This window comes from Neolamprologus multifasciatus, chromosome 7 (genome assembly GCF_963576455.1).
Source record: "Neolamprologus multifasciatus chromosome 7, fNeoMul1.2, whole genome shotgun sequence".
Taxonomy (NCBI): Eukaryota; Metazoa; Chordata; class Actinopteri; order Cichliformes; family Cichlidae; genus Neolamprologus; species Neolamprologus multifasciatus.
The window spans coordinates 36725197-36746283 of record NC_140445.1 but is presented as its reverse complement, the minus strand read 5'-3'; the positions used below and the strand labels follow the sequence as shown (position 1 = coordinate 36746283).

The window sequence follows — 21087 nt, the reverse complement described above, 5'->3', positions numbered from 1 at the left end:
GAAATGTGAATAAAGAGGTGAGAAGTCCTTGATGAATAGATGCTGTAGTATCCCACTGTGGTAAATGTAGGATCCAGTGTTTTAGAGTTAAAGCATCAGGATATCCTCATAATTCTTTTTAAATATGTCTCTTGGGAGTACACCAGCTTCATGCAATTACAGTGAACTGGCTTACCCGTTTATATTACACTCCTGTATCCCTTAATCCTGGAACTAAAAGTCAGCATATTATATCTTCAGGATGTTTTATTTGTGCTCTTTTTTTTTTTGTTAAACACTGGATATAATCACCTCTAAATATCCCTCAGATTAATAAATAAAGAGAGTTGCACATACCTAATCTTTAACCTCTGAGAGGTCAAAAGTATGGAAGCTTCAGGTTTTCACAAGCTAGAGAGGCAGTGAACCTGAGTCCAGCTCTAAAGAAGTTTAGAGAGAGAGTGCTTTTCCTTGGCTGAGGCCCCCCATCGCTCTCAGAGGATATTTTCCCAAATCACACAGTCTTTATTGATTAGAGGAGGTATGTTGTTTCAGTCACGGTATGAGCGGGCTGAGCCACTCTGTTTAGATATCTCAGTCTGCAGGATAATGAATTTCAGCTGGAATACCACAGTCACTGACACACACACACTTGTGGAGTTACTGAGTGATTCTGTGGGCCTTATTTGGGTATATTTATTCCTGAAAAAGGCAAACAGTGCAGGCATGTGCATCGTTCTGCAGAGCTCGGGAATGCTTTAACACAGTTTTCCTTCACAGCTCTGAGAGGGTGTTTCTTTTCCCTCACATCAGTAACGCTCATTAGATACTACTCATTTGTGTTAATCAGCAGTAGTTTAGATAAACACCTGCAACCGCGCACTAATGTTTATCTCCTCAGAGTCAGTGATTCAAGTCGCTTAGCGCAGATGGTACATGTTTATCAAAACTTTGTGTTTTCCTGATGCTGCAGTTGCAGCATGTGGGTGACGACGCATCATGTTTTTGTTGAGAAGTAACACGTGTTGTAATTCAGAAGAGCTTCAGACACTCCCTGCAAGACATTTTTGGCAGTGGTTTTAAAACTTGAAGAGTCCCAGGTGGGTGGGGTTTATTGTTTCAGAACAGAGCAAGACACTTTTGTCGATCACAGGAAAATATGTGCAAAACAAACAGAGTCATTCTCGTGTGTTTTTTACCCATCGTGATTAATCTGACCTTTCCAAGTGCAAAGCTTAGCAGCCTCAACAGGACCAAACTGATGAGATATGTTTTCCAAAACGACTCTGCTGAGTTTAGGCTCTGAAAAATGTCTACTGCTGCCTACTTCATGCCTGATATCCAAATGTTATAGTAAATGTTGCTGTGACATCTCTAATGCTTACTTATTACGATCTAAAACAGGAATCAACAGGACAATAAGGCATCTTATCTTATCAATAATGCATCTTTCCCATCTGGGAACTCACTAGTTACACCGCTGGTTTTAGCCTCAGGAGCAAGTGGACTGGTGCCTGTTTCCTGTTCCGTGTATCACCTAAAGTTTAGAAATGCAGCTAATAAAAATCAAAATGGTCTTCAGATGACAAGCAGGGGTTTTAAGATTCCATATAGGCAAACCTAGTCCTCTTCCTGATCTCCACATGCACCGTGTACCTATAGCACAGGTGTCAAACTCTGGCCCGCGAAGCCATACCAAATTACTATTAGAGCTGGCCTACCGGTATTATACAGCTAATATATATATTGTTTAGTATTAAGCTTTGCTTGTTCCATATTCAGTTTTTCAGCAAAACTTGTTTGAGTCCATAAGAAAAGATTCATTCTTATATCTAGAGGAAGATTTTTTTTTCATATATTTTTTTTCATATTAATGTTAGCCCGCGACTTTGTTCCAGTTTTGAATTTTGGCCCACTGTGTATTTGAGTTTGACACCCCTGACCTATAGGATAACAAAGGGAAACTTTCAGAAGCTTTCAGTACCAGAACGCTCGTCCTCTGTAACTGTGCACTACTTCTAATCAATCAGTGCACTTTGACCAGATGACGCTTGTCCAGAAATATTTTGATGAGCAGCTCAGGATTTGATTGAGTTTATCTCGTGCTGAACAAGATGATGTGACCTTTAAGAGGAAACACACACCCGCACACACACACTGATAAACAGGCAGTTGTGTGCTGTGATACTGATGCACACACAGTGACAGGCTGCTAAGAGTCATCACTGTCACCAATGATAAAGTAGCAGGGTCACACTGATATTTACAGTGTGTGTGTGTGTGTGTGTGTGTGTGTGTGTGTGTGTGTGTGTGTGTGTGTGTGTGTGTGTGTGTGTGTGTGTGTGTGTGTGTGTGTGTGTGTGTGTGTGTGTGTGTGTTAGAGAAGGAGCGTGTGGGAGTGATCAGAGACATTCGAGTCACATTTGGGTTTGCTCTCATTTTGATTTGTGCTGTAATTAAAGTGAAGGTTTACTTCAGTGTGCTATGACATGAAAAATGTATTGTATGCAGCTGGTAAAATGCCAAGTTCTTCCCCTGCTTACTGCTACCCCTGTCAGGCTTTCCAAACACGTATGCAGTTTCCAGTATGCAGCACTCAGACTGAGAGCATTAAAACACTGATGCTTCATTCAGAGACTCAACCAAACTTCACTTACAAAAAGAACGTCAACAACAGCATTTCCTGTTAACACTCATCTAATCTGTTTTTGTGTCATTAGTGCTGATTCCCTTCTAAATATGAGTACTTTATTATTTTAAACTAGTTTAGGATAATTTTAGAATATTTCCTTTTTAAGAAAATAAAAGCAAAACGAATGAAATAGGAATAAAAACTGATTAGAAATGACAAAACTATGAGAACTCTGACGTCTAGAGGAAGGAAACCTACGAAGAATTGAGAGACACACAGGATGTAAGGATCACAAACACCCAAGACCTCCTGCTCTTCCCTGCAGTGACCCTGTCCATAACACACACACACACACACACACACACACACACACACACACACACACACACAGGAGAGCGAGTCCTGCCAGAACAATAGACTGATAGCAGCTGCCAGAGGATGTGTAGCCCAACATGTTTCATCATTTTGTATGTTCAGCCTAACTCAGCACAGACACCAGTCGAAGTTCAAAGTCACTAAGATCTTACAAACCTCTTAAACCTTGGCCCCTTTCAGCTCTCAGACCTTTCATTTGGAGGTCAGTACCAGGAGCAGCCTTGCGTAACGAGCTGCTGCCCCACAAACTCGGGTGCTAGGAACTCACACTTTGCAGCCACATGTTTGGACTGCATCAGCTGATGTTGTGTGTTTGTTTGTGCAGGTCGAGGAGGGCGGCAAGGCGGACAGTTTGGAGCAGCCTCTGCGGGTGGGCGATGAGATTGTCATCATCAACGACATTGAGCTGACCGGGTACCGTCAGGAGGCCGTCGCTCTGATAAAAGGATCGTACAAGACTCTGCATCTCACCGTCCGCAGGTACACACGCCAGTTGTTAAAGCTCAAACCAACAAAACTGAGGCAAACGGACCACAAACGTCTGATTCTGAGACCGATTCAGAGCTTTCTGCAAGCACGCAGGGTGGATATTTCTCTTTCTAGCAACAGCCTGAAACCTGATAATCCCAGCAGGCGGAGGGTGAGTGTGTTTGGAGTGTAGCTTTACTTGCTGTAAATGTTGGTTTTATTCCAGCACTTGGTTTCAGCTGTGAGTTTTCAGTGCAGTAGTTTATTAAATTAAAGAAAACCTGGAATGAGTGACCAACAGTGTAGTACAAGGTTGGAGTGAGTGCAATCTATTGCCCACGTCTAGACTTTTACCCTAAATAATTAATTATTATCTATTATAATAACAGCTCAGACAAGCACAGACTGGCTGGGCATTTGACTCAGTTGACTGTGTGTTATTAAAGGCTGTCACCATGTCAGCGATTAATAGAATTCACTTTAATGATATTATTGGATGTCTGGTATAGATGTTTTGGGAGTGACAGCTGAGCCCAGCGTGCCCAGCACACAGTTTGTTTTGGGGATAGGATTTTAGCCCAAAGTGCAGCCTGTGTTCCAGGAGCCGTCATTCATGTCGTGCTGATTATTTATTATGTTGTATTATGTTGTATTACACTTACAGTGAGGTTCATAGGTTATTGGCCAAGGACACATTTTGTAATTTTGCTTCCATACACCTCCAGAGTGCAAACTTCAGGAAGCTTAATTACAACATTCTTATACTCAAACCAAAATGAGGATGAAAGACTTACCTAACTACCAAACCAAGGGCCACACAAAAGGGCAAAATAGCGCGTGAGCGCACACCTTAAATAGCTCTCATAGGTGTGGTTATTTTTATGGCCGATGTATAAAAGTTCCCCCATTTTCTCAACACGAGGGTCTGCAAGCTCTTCAAATATCAAGCACAAAAATAAGACATGCTTGTTTTCTTTGGCGTTAAATATTGACATAATTAGCAGTAAACAGCATGTTATAATTATGTTGACCGCTAAGGTTTATTCTGTTTATTCTATTTGTTCTTATTTGGGAAACAAATGCCATCATTTCATGTTTTTGACATGCCAAATGACGATAAATCGATTCAACCACATTTAAATATGGTTGGGGTATTTTGCACCTTCAGAAATATACAACAGAGTCAGTTGCAAAAGGTTCCCTTCTCTCACAGGCAATCCTGTCACTGGGTTCTCTTTTTAAATACCCGACAGTACTTTTTTTTAAATGCCTGAACCCAGTTTGAGCTGGTGCAACACATCTGGCTCCAAATCTGACCTGAACCTGAGGCTCAGCGTACTCCTGTTGTTGTGATACCTATATGACCGTAAAGTAGGAAAAATGTATAGAAATTTGTTTTTGGATTACTTCTAGAGCTCCAGATTTTTAGATCATAAAGCTATGACATAAACATTTAATGAAAAGGAGAAGCAGTATACTGAGCAGATGTGGAAAAACAGAAGTCTTGTTGAAATCGCAGTTTGTTTTCTTAAGGAGTCTTGTTTCAAATATGTATCAGAGTGACGCATTTGAAGCTATGACAATACTGGAGTGGTTAAACTAGCCTGTTCCTGGGTCCTGTAGGTGAAGCTTCTACAATCTCCTGAAGGCATCAAACACTTCTTCACATCCGGTTAAAGGTTCATCAGACCAGGATCACATGCTGATAAGACCCATTTATGACCTCTGACATGCCCGGGTGCCAACTTCAGCGCTCGTTGTGTGATTAGCGCTGATGTTCAGACTTTGTCCAGCGTTTTAAAGCTAAGTCGGTTTTGAGGTTAGGCCGTATTAAAACATAAGATTGCTAAGAAGCAAACAACAATCACCCATTTAATCGTAAAATAAAGAGCAGGAGACCTCAGCAGAGGGCGTGTCGTGCCACCCAGCATCTCTCTCAGTGTTGAGGTTGATGCACTGCCAGGTATGTGTTTGGGTTTGGGGTGTGACTGTGAGCGAGGCCACTGTCACTACTGCAGCTTCTGTTTACTGGAAGACGTGTGAGACGCCAAACACAATGCAGGACTTTAGACTTTAGACACACACACACACACACACACACACACACTCTGTGGGACAGGTGTAAAGACACACACACAGGACTGTGGAAGGCGTGGCGACAAGGGAAGGCTGTGTGTGTGTTTTGGTCTGATTTGCTTCCTGTTTGGATCTGAAACTGTAAAAGTTGGACACTGCACAGGTTCAACATTTCATTTCTAATCCTCAAATATGCTTATTCGATTCTGTTCTGCTCTACTCTATTGTGATGGGGCTGCACGGAGGCAAACTAGAAGGTTTGAACATTGGACCCTGGTTTGCATGTTGATGTGCAGTCGACGTTTTTTTTTAGTTGCTTTTTAATGTCATGGATCAGCCCAGGGTAAATAGCAGTTTGTAAAACAGTTACAAAAAAGCAATCCATTTGATATCACAAACACAGTTTGTCACGTTTTTTCACGAGCACAGCACTGAAAGTGCTCTGCTTTGGCACGAAGCATATTCATGTTTGCAGCTTGTATTTTGTCCACAGAAAGCAAGAAAGTGTAAAACAAGTTTCGACTGTTCTACTTTTACCCAGACTATGATCTGTTCCAAACCAAACCAAAGTCATTTTTACGAATCAATGGACTTCAGTGACTTCAAGCAACTATAGGCAACCCTTCCCACACCGGAATGCTAAATGAGCAGGCCCAAAAAGGTTTTCTTAACTCTAATGCAACAGGAGCTACCGATGAGACTGGTGATTGACACATGACAGGGTACTAAATACATTAGAGGGTTATCTAGGCAGCTGCAGCAACCAAACAGAGCCAAACTTGGGTCTCTGATGTGACCCCTCCACCATCAATCCCTTCAACCTTTATATGTGGACACAAATCAGTACATCTGAGCTCAAACAGAAGAAAAATGTCATCCAGAGATGCAAAAAAGTCATGCCCAGAAACACAAATCAAAAATAGATAAAAGGCTGTGACTGTGTGTTTATGTCGGATGGACCCACCTGAGTCTTGGCTGTTCTGGCTATAGGCCTGAGAAGTGTTAAAGTTCGCTGGTTCTGCAGGTGTCAGGATTTTTAGTCTAATAATGTAATAATGTCTGAAGGAGTTGTATCATTTTAGAAATTTTCTGTCTTATGGGAGTCTCTGTTTTGAAGCCTCAACATTAGCACCACAAAATGGTGGTTATTATCTAAGTACTGGGAAGTTTAGTTAGCAAGCTGGCAAAAACAGACACATAGCTGCTAACGGTGTTATATGACACAAAGCTATAATCTTTTTCATATAATTGCATTAAAACACAGTCCAGAGATACAGTCCAGTTACTTGGATTACTGTGATGCCAACCAGTTGCCACTGGCCTTCTGGCTGCTGCCAGGTCAGGTTTCTGGAATCATTAGTGACCATATTTAGAGACAAGGGTTTGAATGATAATCCCATAAAAAAGGGTCTAGCACCTTAAACTTTACTGAAAAACCTACTAAAGTGATTTTCATCAGAGCAGGTGAAGCCTACCTTGAGTCAGCCTCAAGTGGACATTAGAGGAACTCCAGATTTTGGACACGTTTTTCGGGGGGGTTGGTACTTTTCACCTTTACCTTTTGCCATGACTTGTGTAGGTTTCTTTCTTTGTGTTACTTCCCGTAATGTTGATCCAAGGAAAGAAAAGTTTGAATGCGGATTCTTTCTCAGCCTAACACTAGGATTAGGGTTTGTGTTTTGGGAGAAGCATTCATCACCTCCTCCTGCAGCTCCTCCATCGTCTCCAGCTGCAAAGCAACAGCCTTTCGGTGGGGTAATAAAGATTTATTGAGCTGAACTGATGGTTATTACCGCAGAAGACCAAAGTCTCTGTTTGTGTGTATGCGTGTCCTTTATCCGGAAGGCATTATAAAACTCTGTGTGTGACTTTAGCGGGTATTAGCTGCTTTTATTGTTGGTATTGTGTACGTGTGTGTGTCCGTCCGTCCGTCCTCCCGTCCTCCCTCCCTCCATCCTTGGTGTCAGTCAGACAAAAGGCGCATGATGTCGACACCAAACGCACCTGTCAGACCACGCCTTCTTTGTCTCTCCTTACAACTTTCTCTCCTCCGTACCTGACTGTGCTCGATCTGATTGGTGCCTTCAGCTAAGCCCTGATTGGCTTGGAGACACAAAAGCAAAGGGAGACACACACGCAAACACACACTCAAAGGCACAGACATTCAGAGGGAATCATGCCATTAGTGTACTCACAACAAGCTGAAAACAAAGCAGAAGGATTTCAGAGGAGCTGCCCATCAGAGCTGTAAGTGTATGTAAGTGTGTTTTCTATAAGTAGTGAGAACAAATGAAGCAGACTTTCAGTTAAATTTGTATTTAAGTAAAGATGTCTGATGTCATTTCAAACTTTAGAGTTCCAATGTGACTATTGTGATATAAAGCCAGCATATGAGGGTTTAATTTAAATCCATGTAGTTTACCTCCTTAGTTATAGTGTCATGTTCTCCAAGCTTTGGGGAACATGATTAGACAACACTTAATTGTTTTTCAGTCTGACAGGCTTCAGTAGGTAACGCCCATTCCAGATTATTGTACTTGGAAACTTGGAAAGCCTTTAAATGCCTGGAGGGTGTTTGTTTTCAGTGGAATGTTTTTTTGGCTCTGGGAGATTTCTCAGATTAAAGGTACTTTCTTGTACATTGTTGTGTTTAAAAATAGTTTAAAACCTGCTGATACTAACTAAAGCAATCGAAAGCTATCTATGCAAAATATGTTTGTGTTGTATCGAAGAGATAACCCCTGAAGTCAAAGCAGGGCTGTACTGCACATTAGTGCAATACCAATTTGAACCACAATATGGTGCAGCAAGTCAAATGGGTGGGGCTAAAAGAGATAATGAATGTTAAACAGCAGCAAACATCCATAGACATCTTGTGTTGTATTTGTCAGTTCCTGTTTTATGTTCTTTTTTTGTTCACACATAGGCCTTCGTGAGGCCCAGAGACTCGTTGGCAACCACTGATCAATAGGGAAAACTATTTGGCAACAGTTAGCAAGTGGTTGCCAGAGGTAATTGCTATGAAATCAGTTGCTGAGGCCTCATTTATGCAGGCTTTGAGACCAGTTGGTGACCTCCGGAAGAATTTCCTGACTGCTTGGTGACAATTGCTTTGGTTGCTAGCAAGTTGCCATGATTGACACTAGTAGCACTTAGGACTTGTCTCCAAATATTCTTTTTGCTTGTTTTGTTTTTTGTCTTGGTTGATGCAGATAGTGACATTCAATTATGTGAACATTACCAACAACCAACTGGAGCGTTTGTCTCTCTAGTCTCTCAGTCAGTGCGATGTATTCTCTTTTTCTTCCTGAGCTGTGTGAACTGTTGCATACATGCAACAGTTTATTCAACAGCTTTTCTTCTTGTAAATTTCCACAAGCAGTAGATGAGAGATAATGTTAGAAGGAATCTAGTGGTAGTTTTGCAGAAGATCCACAGTCTTTCCAAAACCTTAACCTCTATGTCTAAAAACTTACGGATTATTGTTAAGGTCATTGGTTGCTGACTCAAAGCTCTGGATTTCCGCATATAGAAGTATAACCTGCAGGGATATAAGTTAAAGTCATCGGTTTTTAAGCATTTTTCTGTCACATTTTACTGGTGTTTACAGATTTGGGGGAGTTGACTCTCTCCTTATTCATCAAAATATTCATTTTGGTGTCAGAATCACTTTCTAGAGTGGCAGGAATTGCTTCTAAATGGGATCACTTGCATATATGCTGATGTTATTTTCTGAATCTTTGACCATGCCTAATATGAACAGCCATCAATGCAACAGTATAGATATACATGAAAGAAAAATGGCAAATCTTAACAGGTTTGTTTGAATATACCAGTGAAATGGTGCATTGTGGTGACTGGGCTGTTTTTATTAAGATTTGTTTTCTACAGTTTCGTTTACACGTGAGGGTCCTCCTCTATGTTGGGCCCCTGGATGCAAACTGATGTAGAGCAGACTGAATGCGAGCTGGGTCCAGGCCGTACGAAACTGCCACATGTAGCGCTTCTCAGAGGGAGGTACTTCAAGTATTTCTCAGCAAACAACAGATGGGTCTAGTGACATCACAGAGTCTTGTCATCACCACTGGGTTGCTGGGAAACGAACTGCACCAATGTGCTCAGCGGGTGAATATGTTGGTGTTTGTCGAGACATAGTACCAGTGTGTACCTCTAGTAGACTCTATTTAAAAAATGGACGTTTGGCTGAATACGTGACAATTTGTCTGTTAATTAAGTTGATTTTCTTAACGTCCCCCTAATTCCAGTCTTTATGCTGAGCTCGCTGGACTCCTGTTGTGTATTTGACACATAGACACTGTAAAAATTCTTAGCCTTGTGTCATTTTTGGACTCCTTTATAGTTTTGTGTAGAAAATGTAGTTTAGCTTCCCAGGAAGTTTAACGTCTCCACACATTAAACCCAGAGGAGTTTGTTCTGCTCTTGGATTGAGTTTGGATTGGACAAGCAACTTTGGGTTGTGGGTTGTGAAGGTTGTGACACTGGCCACTCAAAGGTTTTTTCTTAATGAGCTTACTTATTGTGTGTGTGTGTGTGCGTGCGTGCGTGTGTATCCACAGTGGAGCATGTGTGTAGCGAGTGTGTAGATCTTTTTTGTTCTTCTTTTAATTGATACCTGACACTTGCTTTCCTCATGAGTAAGGTAATATTATCGGGGCTTACCCCTGCTGTGTGTGTTTATGTGTGTGTGTGTGTTACCTGTATTACCTTTACTACTACTCCCCTTACGTCTTGCAGCTGCTGTACCTGCGTTTTGTCTTCTAATCTCCAGTAAGCAGCGGCGTGCACTTAAGCAGTGTTACATTGCATATGAGGAAAAGCTTTTATTTCCCCTTAGGCAAAAAAACAAAAACACAGAGTGCATACAGGAGGCGCTTGCTGGGTGAAGTGCATCGATCATGTTTAGGGCTTTTTCAGAAAGGGGAAAAAAACTCTAGTCACTGTTTAGTTGCATTCCTGCTGGATGCTATAATGTCAAGGCCACTGCAGGTGTGTCTTTTTTCTATGGCTGCTTTTCCTAAAATAATCTTTACTCTGTGGAAAATTCAGGAAAATGCCAAATCTGTGCTTCTCCAACAGGATTAATAATCTACAGCCTAGTAGCAGCTCTGTGATGATTTCTTTTCTTGGCATAAAGTTGAGCATTTTTTCCATTATTGTCTGCCAGAAAACATCAGAGAAACACAGACTTAATGGATTGGAGTACTTTTAAAGGAACTGATTACAACTGATTACATAGCTGATATTTTAAATTACAGTTAAAGCTAAATATAACAAACTGCAATGTCCTTAAAGTCTCTTTTATAAGATAACTAATATATAGATAGATAGATAGATAGATATGAATGAAGCTGTTCTCTGCATTGGCCAGAGGAAGAATTGTGATCACTAATGATTTTTCCTTTTCCTGCAGTGTTAATGATGAAGCCGTCCTTAGCATTAACATGCATGGTTACTCTTGTTAGACAGTTGGGTACTCTTGGACAACGACCCAGCAGCGCTCTGTCTGTCCTGAGCCGCCTTTACTGTCCGTCCTGTTGCTTTAATGTCTGCAACGTCTTTGTGACTCCAGGTACTTTGTGGTCGTCTCCTTTGTTATTTCTCCTTGTGGGTTCCAGGTCAGAGCCTGTATTGTAATGTTGGTTGTTGGCTTTCTCGCGGTATAACTCAGCGGTCCCCAACCCCCGGGCCTCGGACCGGTATCGGTCCGTGAGTCGTTTGGCACCGGGCCGCGAGAGTTGAGGCTCAGGTGTGAAATGTATGGTTTTCAGGGTCTTTATCGGTTTTCAGCGTTATTTTGTTATAGTTTTTATTGTTTTTATCGTTTACTCTGTTTTCCTGGGTCTTTTCACGTGTGTTATGAGTAAATGTAATTTTTTTCGGTACCGGTACTAGTTTTATTTTGTTGTATTTATCCGCGACACCTTAAAGGCCGGTCCATGAAAATATTGTCGGGCATAAACCGGTCTGTGGCGCAAATAAGGTTGGGGACCGCTGGTATAACTGAGCTGCCCCCATCTCCTTCTGAAGATCTGCTGCCACAACTTAATGCTGCTTATTATTTAGGCCAGATTTGTAAGGCCAGACCTTACAAATACTGCCTGGGCCTTGCTGATTCGGCATCTGTCCCACCTGCTTGTCTCTCATGCTGCCAGTCTACATGAAGGGCTTTAGTTTAGTGTATTTTAACCCAAACCACAGTCTTTTGGTTCATAGCCTTAGACCTGTCTTTCTGAGGTTTAGACTTCACAGCTGATTTACATCTGCGGTAAGTCTTTGTAGAGCCTGCGATGTGACCCTTGTAAGTGGTCAACACTGTTACCAGCATTCATGCTAGTTCATGGTGTTAATTACCTTGTGGTTGTGTCGTAGTGTTTTGTACACATTGGCAGCCATGACAGAAACAATAAAAACCTGGAACTCCCCCGCTAGGTCCCCGCTTTTTGTTGTGGCCTTTTGCTTTATTCTTTTCTTCTTTTGTCCCTTAAGCTTTTCCACTTTTTGTACATGTCTTCACATCCAATAATTTCTGCAGTTTCCTGTGGACTCAAATTGTGGTCATAAATATTCTGTACTCGTAAGTCAAATGCGTAGTTGTGAACTGAGTTTTGTAACCTTGTAAACCAGACATCTGAAAATTTTATGTTTGTGCATCTATAGATGAAGGTTTGTGTGTTTGTAAAAAATATTTACACAAGTTACAATTTTTTTTTTGTTAAGGTCTGGTTACAGATACAAAGCGAAAAACTCTTTGTAAAACTCTGCGCTCAAGTTCCCTCGCTTGTGTGCAGTGTTGGGAAGGTTACTTTTTTAATGTATTCCACTACAGAATACAGAATACATGCCCCAAAATGTATTCTGTAACGTATTCCGTTACGTTACTCGATGAGAGTAACGTATTCTGAATACTTTGGATTACTTAATATATTATCATGCTGTTTACAACTACATGAATGTACTATTGCTGTGATTTATTACTGTTACTGAAGGTCCGCTGCTCCGAACCGTAGTAAAGGGACCTCTGGCTAATACGGTGGGTTCTGTGTCGGGCTCGTAGCCGAAAAATAGCTTTACTTTGTTGTCTGGGTCAACTTTGCTAGCAGAGACAGAGAGAGGCGTTGAAAGGCTGCTCCAACGGAACTTATTGTTTTTGGAGGAAAACACGAACACGGTGTACAGTCGAGTCTTAATAGCTTACTTACAACTGGGCTCGTCAGGCACTCTTCTTGGCTGCAGTGGTTATTATTATATTTACATGCTTCCAGCTCCCGTTTTTGCTCGATGACAGCTCGTACTTTTCCTTTTTCTCCCTCCCTCGCTCACAGACACATAACGTGTATGACAGTCCATTCTCCCTGCAGCACGGACTACACTTCCTATGATGCTACATTCTTTAGCGCTATACCTGTAGCATTCTGCCTATTAGCTTAGCACAACAACGAAAAAAGGCCTCTCTCACCCAGGAAACACGCAGAGAGAGAGCGTCACCCTGTAACCATGGCAACGGCAACGCTGCCGCCTGGAACAACAGAACGTAGCTGTCAAACAAAACCCAAACAGTCCTGACCCGCCACAATATGAAACAGGGAAGTACCGCCGTGTAATCCATTTATTTCAACAAAGTAACTATTCTAAATACCACCTTTTGAAACGGTAACTGTAACGGAATACAGTTACTCATATTTTGTATTTTAAATACGTAACGGCGGTACATGTATTCCGTTACTCCCCAACACTGCTTGTGTGTGAGTTTCAACTTGCAAGAACGAATTTGACCAGATTTTTCTTCCTTTCAGCTGATTGGTCAATGTCATGTCAATCACAAGTGTAACAATCCAATCAGAGAACAGATGCATTTGGCTGTCGGAGAGGCGTTTTACTGAGCTTCAGGACCTGGAAGGGTAAATGCCCTTTCACGTGCCAGCGTTTTCCTTCATCACCACACAAGAAAACAGTCTGTGCGTGTCTGAGTTTGGTGATTTTCTTTGTCACAGGTTTATGTGCTTATACAGGGACCTCCAGAGCCTTTTCAACAGATCTGTGGACATCAGTGGGAAAGTAGTGTTGTGGAAATGAAACACTCTTCACTAGTCGGGAAAGCTTTCTTCCTTCTGAATGAGTGATACATGTTTTTATTGAACATTTGAACAAAATTCAACACAAACTCTTGTAGAGGATATGAAGCCAGAGACATACATCTTTTGAAACGACAAGAAGCAGGCGCATCTAGTACACACAGAGGTGCCGCAAAATAACGACAGAGCTCTGCGGCAGGCGCAACAAATTTTGCATCCTTCGCTCTGAGTTAGCGGTGAGCGCAGCGCATGCCGCGTCCGTTGTGAAAGGGCCTTTATGCTGCACAGCAGAATCCATTCAGGGGGATAACATGCTCGATTCTCAGTCCTGATACTATCAGAGCTGCTTCAGAGTTATCAGTGACAGCACCGGTGTGGATGAGTGTGTGTTTTCTGTATGCGTTTGTTCTGTCAGTGTCCTCCTTGGTGCATATGCTGCAGTTGGTCGGTGCTCTGTTGAGCAGGTTTGGCCACAGTCTCTTCCTGTTGTTCTCTGTAATATTTGCATGTGCTTTGTTTCGTGCTGATTGAGTCTCTTAGACTGAATTCAAAACCGATGGAGAAAAACAAAATCCTGCTGTTCTGGGAGGGACATAAACCAGAACACGAGATAATAAAATCTGCAACAGCCTTTTGCTTGTTGTGTTTTTATAGCGTTTATTTGTCCTGCATGTCTTTATTGTCACTTCACACGGAGGGATGAAAGGGCTGGTTTTATGAGAGCAGAGAAAGTGTATGTAGGGAGGAGATCGGGGTGGATTGATGGTTCCTAACTTTTTTTTTTTTCTTACATTGACAACAGAGCTCCCCTGAAATTAACAAACACTGATGTGTGTCTAAATCAAAACTTTTGTTTGATATGAAATAATTTTGTCCATAGTAGTTCTAGCATATATGATATTATTTTTCCCTGAAATGATAACAGCAGAGGCGTGTTTAAAGGGGGGGTTTAGGGTGTTCCTGCATCCAGGTTTTTATAACGTGAAATATTGTAATAATATTCTAAATTTTTAACACATTTTTAAATTTAAGTTAAAATCCGCCTCATGCCTCCCAGTGGTTTGGTCCATTGCCTGCCTCCCCGCAACTCCTCAACACCTCATTTAAAAAGCTGCGCACATGCTCCCGCTCATAGATCATACCATTCTTTCTGTGGTACAATGATTAATGTTTATTTCACACTTTTAAGGTTTGAGGTTCAGACGTGCTGGAGTTTGCGTGTCCTCCCTTTTTTTTCCTGCATGTGCTTTTCCGACTTCCTCCCACAGTCCAGACACATCAGTTAGCTGTTGATTCTATAATGTCCAGCTCAAAAGGTTAAACTGTATAAAATAATAGATAAATGAGACAGGGGTTAAAATCTGAGAGCGATTGATAAATCCCAGTCCATTTTCATTATTCCAATTCATTTTGAGCAAATTTTGAGTACATTTTCAGAACACTGCCCAGTTAAAACCGGGATGCCTATCCAGTCTTTAAGTCTGTCATTAGCTGTTTCCAGGTCCAAACACTGCTTCAGGTCCCAAAGTCAAATGAACACTGCAGCATCACTGAGAGTTACAAACTGTCTAAATTCTTTCATCTTTAATAAAATGATCAGTGTGGCTGCTTTACCAGGTGTAACAATTAAGTTAGACATCCAGGCATCCATGAAAACAGAATGTATTAAATTTAACGGAGTTAGAAGTTAGCTCACTAGTTTTTGCCTAAACATGATATAGCATGACTGAAAGATTTCTGAAAGATTCAAACGTACAGCTCTGCTATCACTTCCAACATAAATTAAGACAGAAAACTAAACAGCAGTGACATTTCTAGGGCTACTGAAGTTGGGCTAGCTGATATATAATGATGTGCTACGTAATCGCTAGCTACACAGCTATGTTAGCGTAACATAAACAGTGAAGCTGGAGGATGAACGCTAACTTTTTCCACTCGATAAAAGTTAGAGTGAAGGTTCCTGATGGTTAGGGACAAATGCAATCGCATGGCAGGATGCTGTAAACGGACCAAACTTCAGTCAGGAGAACAAATGAGATAATCCAACCACAATACAAGGTTAGTCTTTGATTTACTGCTGCATGGGCTGGGCTGTAGTTACATCGTAAGGTTTTAAAAACTGAGCTGATCACTGCCTTTTTTAGGGACTTGTTCAAATTAAATAGAACAAAATACAAAGCATTAAACGTGTAAAAAAATACAACACCCTTAATAAAGGCAGAGTAGTTTGGACCCGGAAGCAGGGTTCATACGTCATCGCTTAAAGACCGGATTATTGCAATCGTATTTATTTCTGCTGTGAAGCTGGACATTTAAACGTGGGAGTCTATGGGATTGGCTCATATTTGGAGGCAGCCTCAAGTGGCTGTTAGAGGAACTGCAGTCCTTTAATATAATGTGTACATTCACCCAGAAAATTGGCACCTTAACCAGTAGCCCCACTGCTGAGTCATCATCCAGCTTAGTCACTCTCAGTGTAAGACCAAAGCTCTGATATTAAAGATTAAAACATGTAAATATTCAGATTTAGGTTTTTAGGTGCTCTGACCTCTGGGTAAATGATGACAAACTGTTTTTCTTTCAGGTTTCTTGATCACCGCAGTTACAAAGTAAATAAAATCAGATGGACTGAATTTGAAACTTGATGAGAAAAGGAGGCCAAGAGGAATTTGAAAACATTCGATCATAGTTGCATAGCTGTCTGTAGGTGTCCCCTCCGCCTCTTTTCTCCCAGTCCTTCTCTCTCTTTGTCTTCATCCATTCATCTCCGCTGACTCTCTGTCTTTGTGCTCTTTTGTTGTCAGTTGACGTAATCGAGCTGAATGAATGTTTGAGTTTCTCTGTTCAAAAAAAGACGAGGAGGAAGTCATTACAGGGATGAACCGCCTCAATAGAGTTTCCCAGGCAACCCCTGTGTGTGTGTGTGTGTGTGTGTGTGTGTGTGTGTGTGTGTGTGTGTGTGTGTGTGTGTGTGTGTGTGTGTGTGTGTGTGTGTGTGTGTGTGTGTGTGTGTGTGTGTGTGTGTGTGTGTGTGTGTGTGTGTGTGTGTGTGCGCACAGTGACTTTGTGGGGACCCATATGGACACTTTTAACAACACAAAAAAAATCACTGAGTTCACACAAAACCCAGTTTGGTTCCGTTACAATATTTTTTTAAAAGGTCTACAAAGACATTTGTTAACTCTTTGAAGGAAATCCCAACTATTTCAACTATGCGCAATATTTTCACTTTTTTTTATAAAATCTGAATCTTTTAACACATATTTTGATCTAGAAAGAGTGTCATTAGCTCAATAGCGTGAATTCCAGGGCTATTATTATTTCTATTGGCCTGGAGTTTGCAAAGTATAAATAAGATGCCACAATGAGCCTTGTTTTGTTAAACAGGAAACAAGCAACATGATTCTATTTGATTTAAAGTACTAATGTTCCTTTTAACTTAGCTATAAATGTCAAAACATTAAAATGTCAAATTAAAATTTACCCAGCAAGTAAAATTTCTGTTTCAAATGCATAAAAACCCCTCCACTGAGTATTTTTACTCAATAAATCAGTAACTTTAGTTCATGTAATGGAGTGAATATAACCTCTCACATCTCACCCTTCTCTACACGTGCATGCAACCATATCATGTGACAAAATTCCACACGCAGGTCACATGACACTAAACTGTCTCCATGGCAGCTTGGTAAAACATTTCTGCTGAGGAAGGTTTCAAAATAAAAGCTTCAGAAACAGATAAGTTGGACATATGGCAAGTTTAACTTAGTGATGATTTACGTACTTAACATTTTCTTGTGTATCTCTGTGCGCTTTAACACCACTGTTTGTAACCCAGAAACAGCAGAGATCCTTACCTGATCTTCACCTGCTGGATGGGTCATTTTTACCTCTAATGATGGAAGTGTGACATAAAACCAGTTTGTGGACTGATTGTTTCCTCTCCTGTGGATGATTTCAAAATATATTTCCTCCACTTCAGCCATATTCAGACAGATTTGGTACTTTTTTGAGAAATGTTACCAGACCATCTCCAATTTCAAATGAAACTACTGTTTATGATGTTTTTATTGATTTTTTTCATCTTTAGTTGTGACTCACACTGCTATTGAACTTGATGAACTAAGGTGAGGTCAGAGCCAAAACGCTGTGTGTGTGTGTGTGTGTGTGTGTGTGTGTGTGTGTGTGTGTGTGTGTGTGTGTGTGTGTGTGTGTGTGTGTGTGTGTGTGTGTGTGTGTGTGTGTGTGTGTGTGTGTGTTCTACCTCTGCTGGTTAAAAGCAGTGCTGTTGTGCCTCCATTTAGATGAGTTTGTGTGTGATGAGATGGAAAGTGGAATGTGACAACGCAGTCCCTCCTGTTCTGGTGATTTCTGGGTGTTTGTGGCTGCCTTGCATTCCTCTCACCAGCCCAACAGGTTTTATTTTAATGGGCCTTTATCTATGCACCTGTGTGTGTGTGTGTGTGTGTGTGTGTGTGTGTGTGTGTGTGTGTGTGTGTGTGTGTGTGTGTGTGTGTGTGTGTGTGTGTGTGTGTGTGTGTGTTTCTGATAATGCAGTGGTGGAATGTCCGCAGTTCATAGTGCAACCCTGGGTGTGTTGTGTTTTGTGCTTTCTCTCTCTGTTTTTAAAGGGGTTGTAGATATAAATGGCTTTGCTGGGTGGAGGAACGATGGAGAACTGCCTTTGATTTGATTTTCAATCATAATACACTGCTCAGAATAAGGTTTTTTCACTAGTTTTCCATTTAGCTAGGGTGGTGTCACTACTGTTAGCGTGACCCTGGACCCTACAGAAGTTACACAGGTAGTCCAACTCCCACAGGATGGTACCTCAACGTGTGCCATTGCTAGAAGGTTTGCCGTGTCTCCCAGCACAGTTTTAATCAAATCATTTGCCCCCATCTCAACTTTGAATTTAATTGAATCTTTATTTTGAACATGTTAAAAAAATACAACCACATAGAAATAAAAGAGACAAACAAATGGAAAACAAAGCAACCACAAATACAAAAAACAAAAAAACGAAACAAACAAACAAACAAAAAACTTTCATGTTCAAAAAGGAGCAGGAACTTATTTAATCCCACCCCCTTTCCACTATTTAGTAATCAATACACTACAGAAATCAGAAATACCTCATTACAATTACATTATATGTTACATGTATTATTATTATTACTATTATTATTATAAATGTATTTATTAATATATGTGTATGTATATGTGTATGTATGTGTATGTATGTGTATATATATATATATATATATATATATATATATATATATATATATATATATATATATATATATATATATATATATACACACACATTAACACTCACTGTATGGAGAAGTGTTGTATGTACCACAGGTGGTCATGAGCTACACTGGAATTTAGTTGTGTTGAGATTTTGTAGGCCATATGTGTCCTAAATACCACAACATACTTATATTTGGCCCATATAAGGCAAACACACTCACCCCGAGTCAGTTGAACCTAAGAAAACTACAAAGGGTCCAGATTTAGGCCAAACATTCAGAACCATGCAAACATCATGAGCCATATGCCATTACTTTATGTTTTGCTAGGAAAATGGGAAAATAGGGACATAATTTTATTGAAACATATGCAAGTGTACATGGAAATACACTATATAAGGTAAAAAGCAAGTTTTTACAGTTCTAATTAGCTTGAAAATCAATATTTGGAACAGACCATGAGGCAGACCCAGGATACACAGCAGAGATTATGATTCTATGCTGGGGAAAGAGATGTATGGATGTATGGATGGATGGATGGATGAATGCGGCCTCATTTAAGCTAAACACTCATAGTTATTTTGGGTAAAATACAAAATAAACCCAGAGTTGAAAACGAAGTGGTTCCAAATTTTTAGTTTATCAGTCTAGTTATGTCTTTGGCTAAGAGGGAAGCTTGTCACAAAATCGCAGGGTTTTTTTTGCATTTTTATTTCATCACACATCTACAGCAAACGTTAGAGAGGAAGAGAGGTCAGGTGAGTGATTTTCTCTTCTGATAAAGACTTTTATTCTTTGTTTTTGTCTCTTTATTGAACTCTTATTGAAATGATAGCAGACGTTAAATACTGGACTTTGTTTAAGTACAGATGTACAAATAAACAGTCGTGATGGTTCATCTGTGGCTCCCATTTGTGTGTGTGTGTGTGAGAGCAGATGGATGATTCACTGGCCCACAGAGTAAAAACAGAAACTCATTTTCTGTGTTCTCTTTGTTCAGATAACAAAAGGACTCACAGGAGTATTTCATCTTCCAAGATCATGTGACCTCCAACCTCCCCACTGTTGTTAACGCCACAGCTGACCCTTTAAACTGCAGCTCATTGAGCGCGCTCTCTTATTGTTGTCCGACCCCTTGTGGCGTTTGATGAATGTCTGAATTGTGAATGTGATCAGAACAGGGAAGAGGCATGCAGACCGTCCTGTCTGAACCTGTTGGACCTGAACACAGCGGGGTTTGGTTTATTTTAGCCGTCAAGTTTTGATTCATTGCAGATTAGCCAGATCTGCTCTGAGGGAGAAAGTCAGCGCAGCATAACTTGGTTCAGGTCACAAATAACAAGGTCAGAAAACGAAAAAAACAAACTTTAAATGCATTTGTGATGCTTTCACTTCTCCTTTGCTGACTCAAAAAGATACAACTCTTCCCATTTCCCTTTCATGGGAGGTTTTTATTGTGAAATATAAAGGTTACTAAAGGTAACCCAACAGAGCTCAATAAGTGAATGAAAAAGGCAGTGAATGGATCGTGTGTGCCAGTTTTGGCATTAAAAATAGTATCTTAGAACAGCAGGGCAGTGATTATGACATGACTCATAGTGTCTCTTCATTGTTTATTACCCAGCTTTATCAGGGATTGGTCTTTGTTTGATGGTTTAAGTAGCTGTGCCGCAACAGATCAGTCAAATATTCACCTTTTGTTTTCTAACAATGCTACTGGTTCAGAGCCTGTTAGGACACAGAATATGCCAGGTTATTTTTTTATATGTACAACTGGCTCCTTGGCATAAGTGCAAACCAGATCTCTTGGATTCAACCCAGGAAGATGCAAAAATCCCTTCTTGAGAAAGAAGGGTATAAAAAAAACCTGCCAAATCAGACAATCAGTTACCGTTTAGGAATGAGGAAGCAGCTAAAATAGATTTATTTTTTAGAGCTACAAATTCCAGAGTTCCATTTAATTCATCACATGAAGGTGGTCATAAAGGCATCTCTTTGAAATGAGCATCTCTGAAAGGATCATAGACTGGTTTTATATATGGATGTGGATCAACCAGTGGCCAGTAACCATATTTGGATAAGAGGGTGGTGTGCTAAGTTGGATGTGCTGTATGACAAAACAAGCCTTATTATATGTCCAATAATTCCATTCCCATAATTCCCAAAAACCAAAACCAGGAATTTCGGTGATTTTAATTAGAGGAGG

The 21087-nt window shown here is 40.7% G+C and overlaps 1 protein-coding gene across 4 annotated transcripts in view; it reads left to right on the top strand.

Annotated features, from left to right (window-relative positions):
* Positions 1 to 21087, top strand: part of shroom3 (shroom family member 3) — a 65950-nt gene that overhangs the window by 4026 nt on the left and 40837 nt on the right. Inside the window, exon 2 of one of the 4 annotated variants that reach the window (XM_085168470.1) lies at positions 3312 to 3466. In XM_085168470.1, the coding sequence (XP_085024596.1) occupies positions 3312 to 3466 (155 nt within the window). Of the gene's footprint in view, positions 1 to 3311; positions 3467 to 3659; positions 7788 to 21087 lie in introns of those variants that run through there. The other 3 variants (XM_085168472.1, XM_085168475.1, XM_085168473.1) reach the window with 3 other exon arrangements.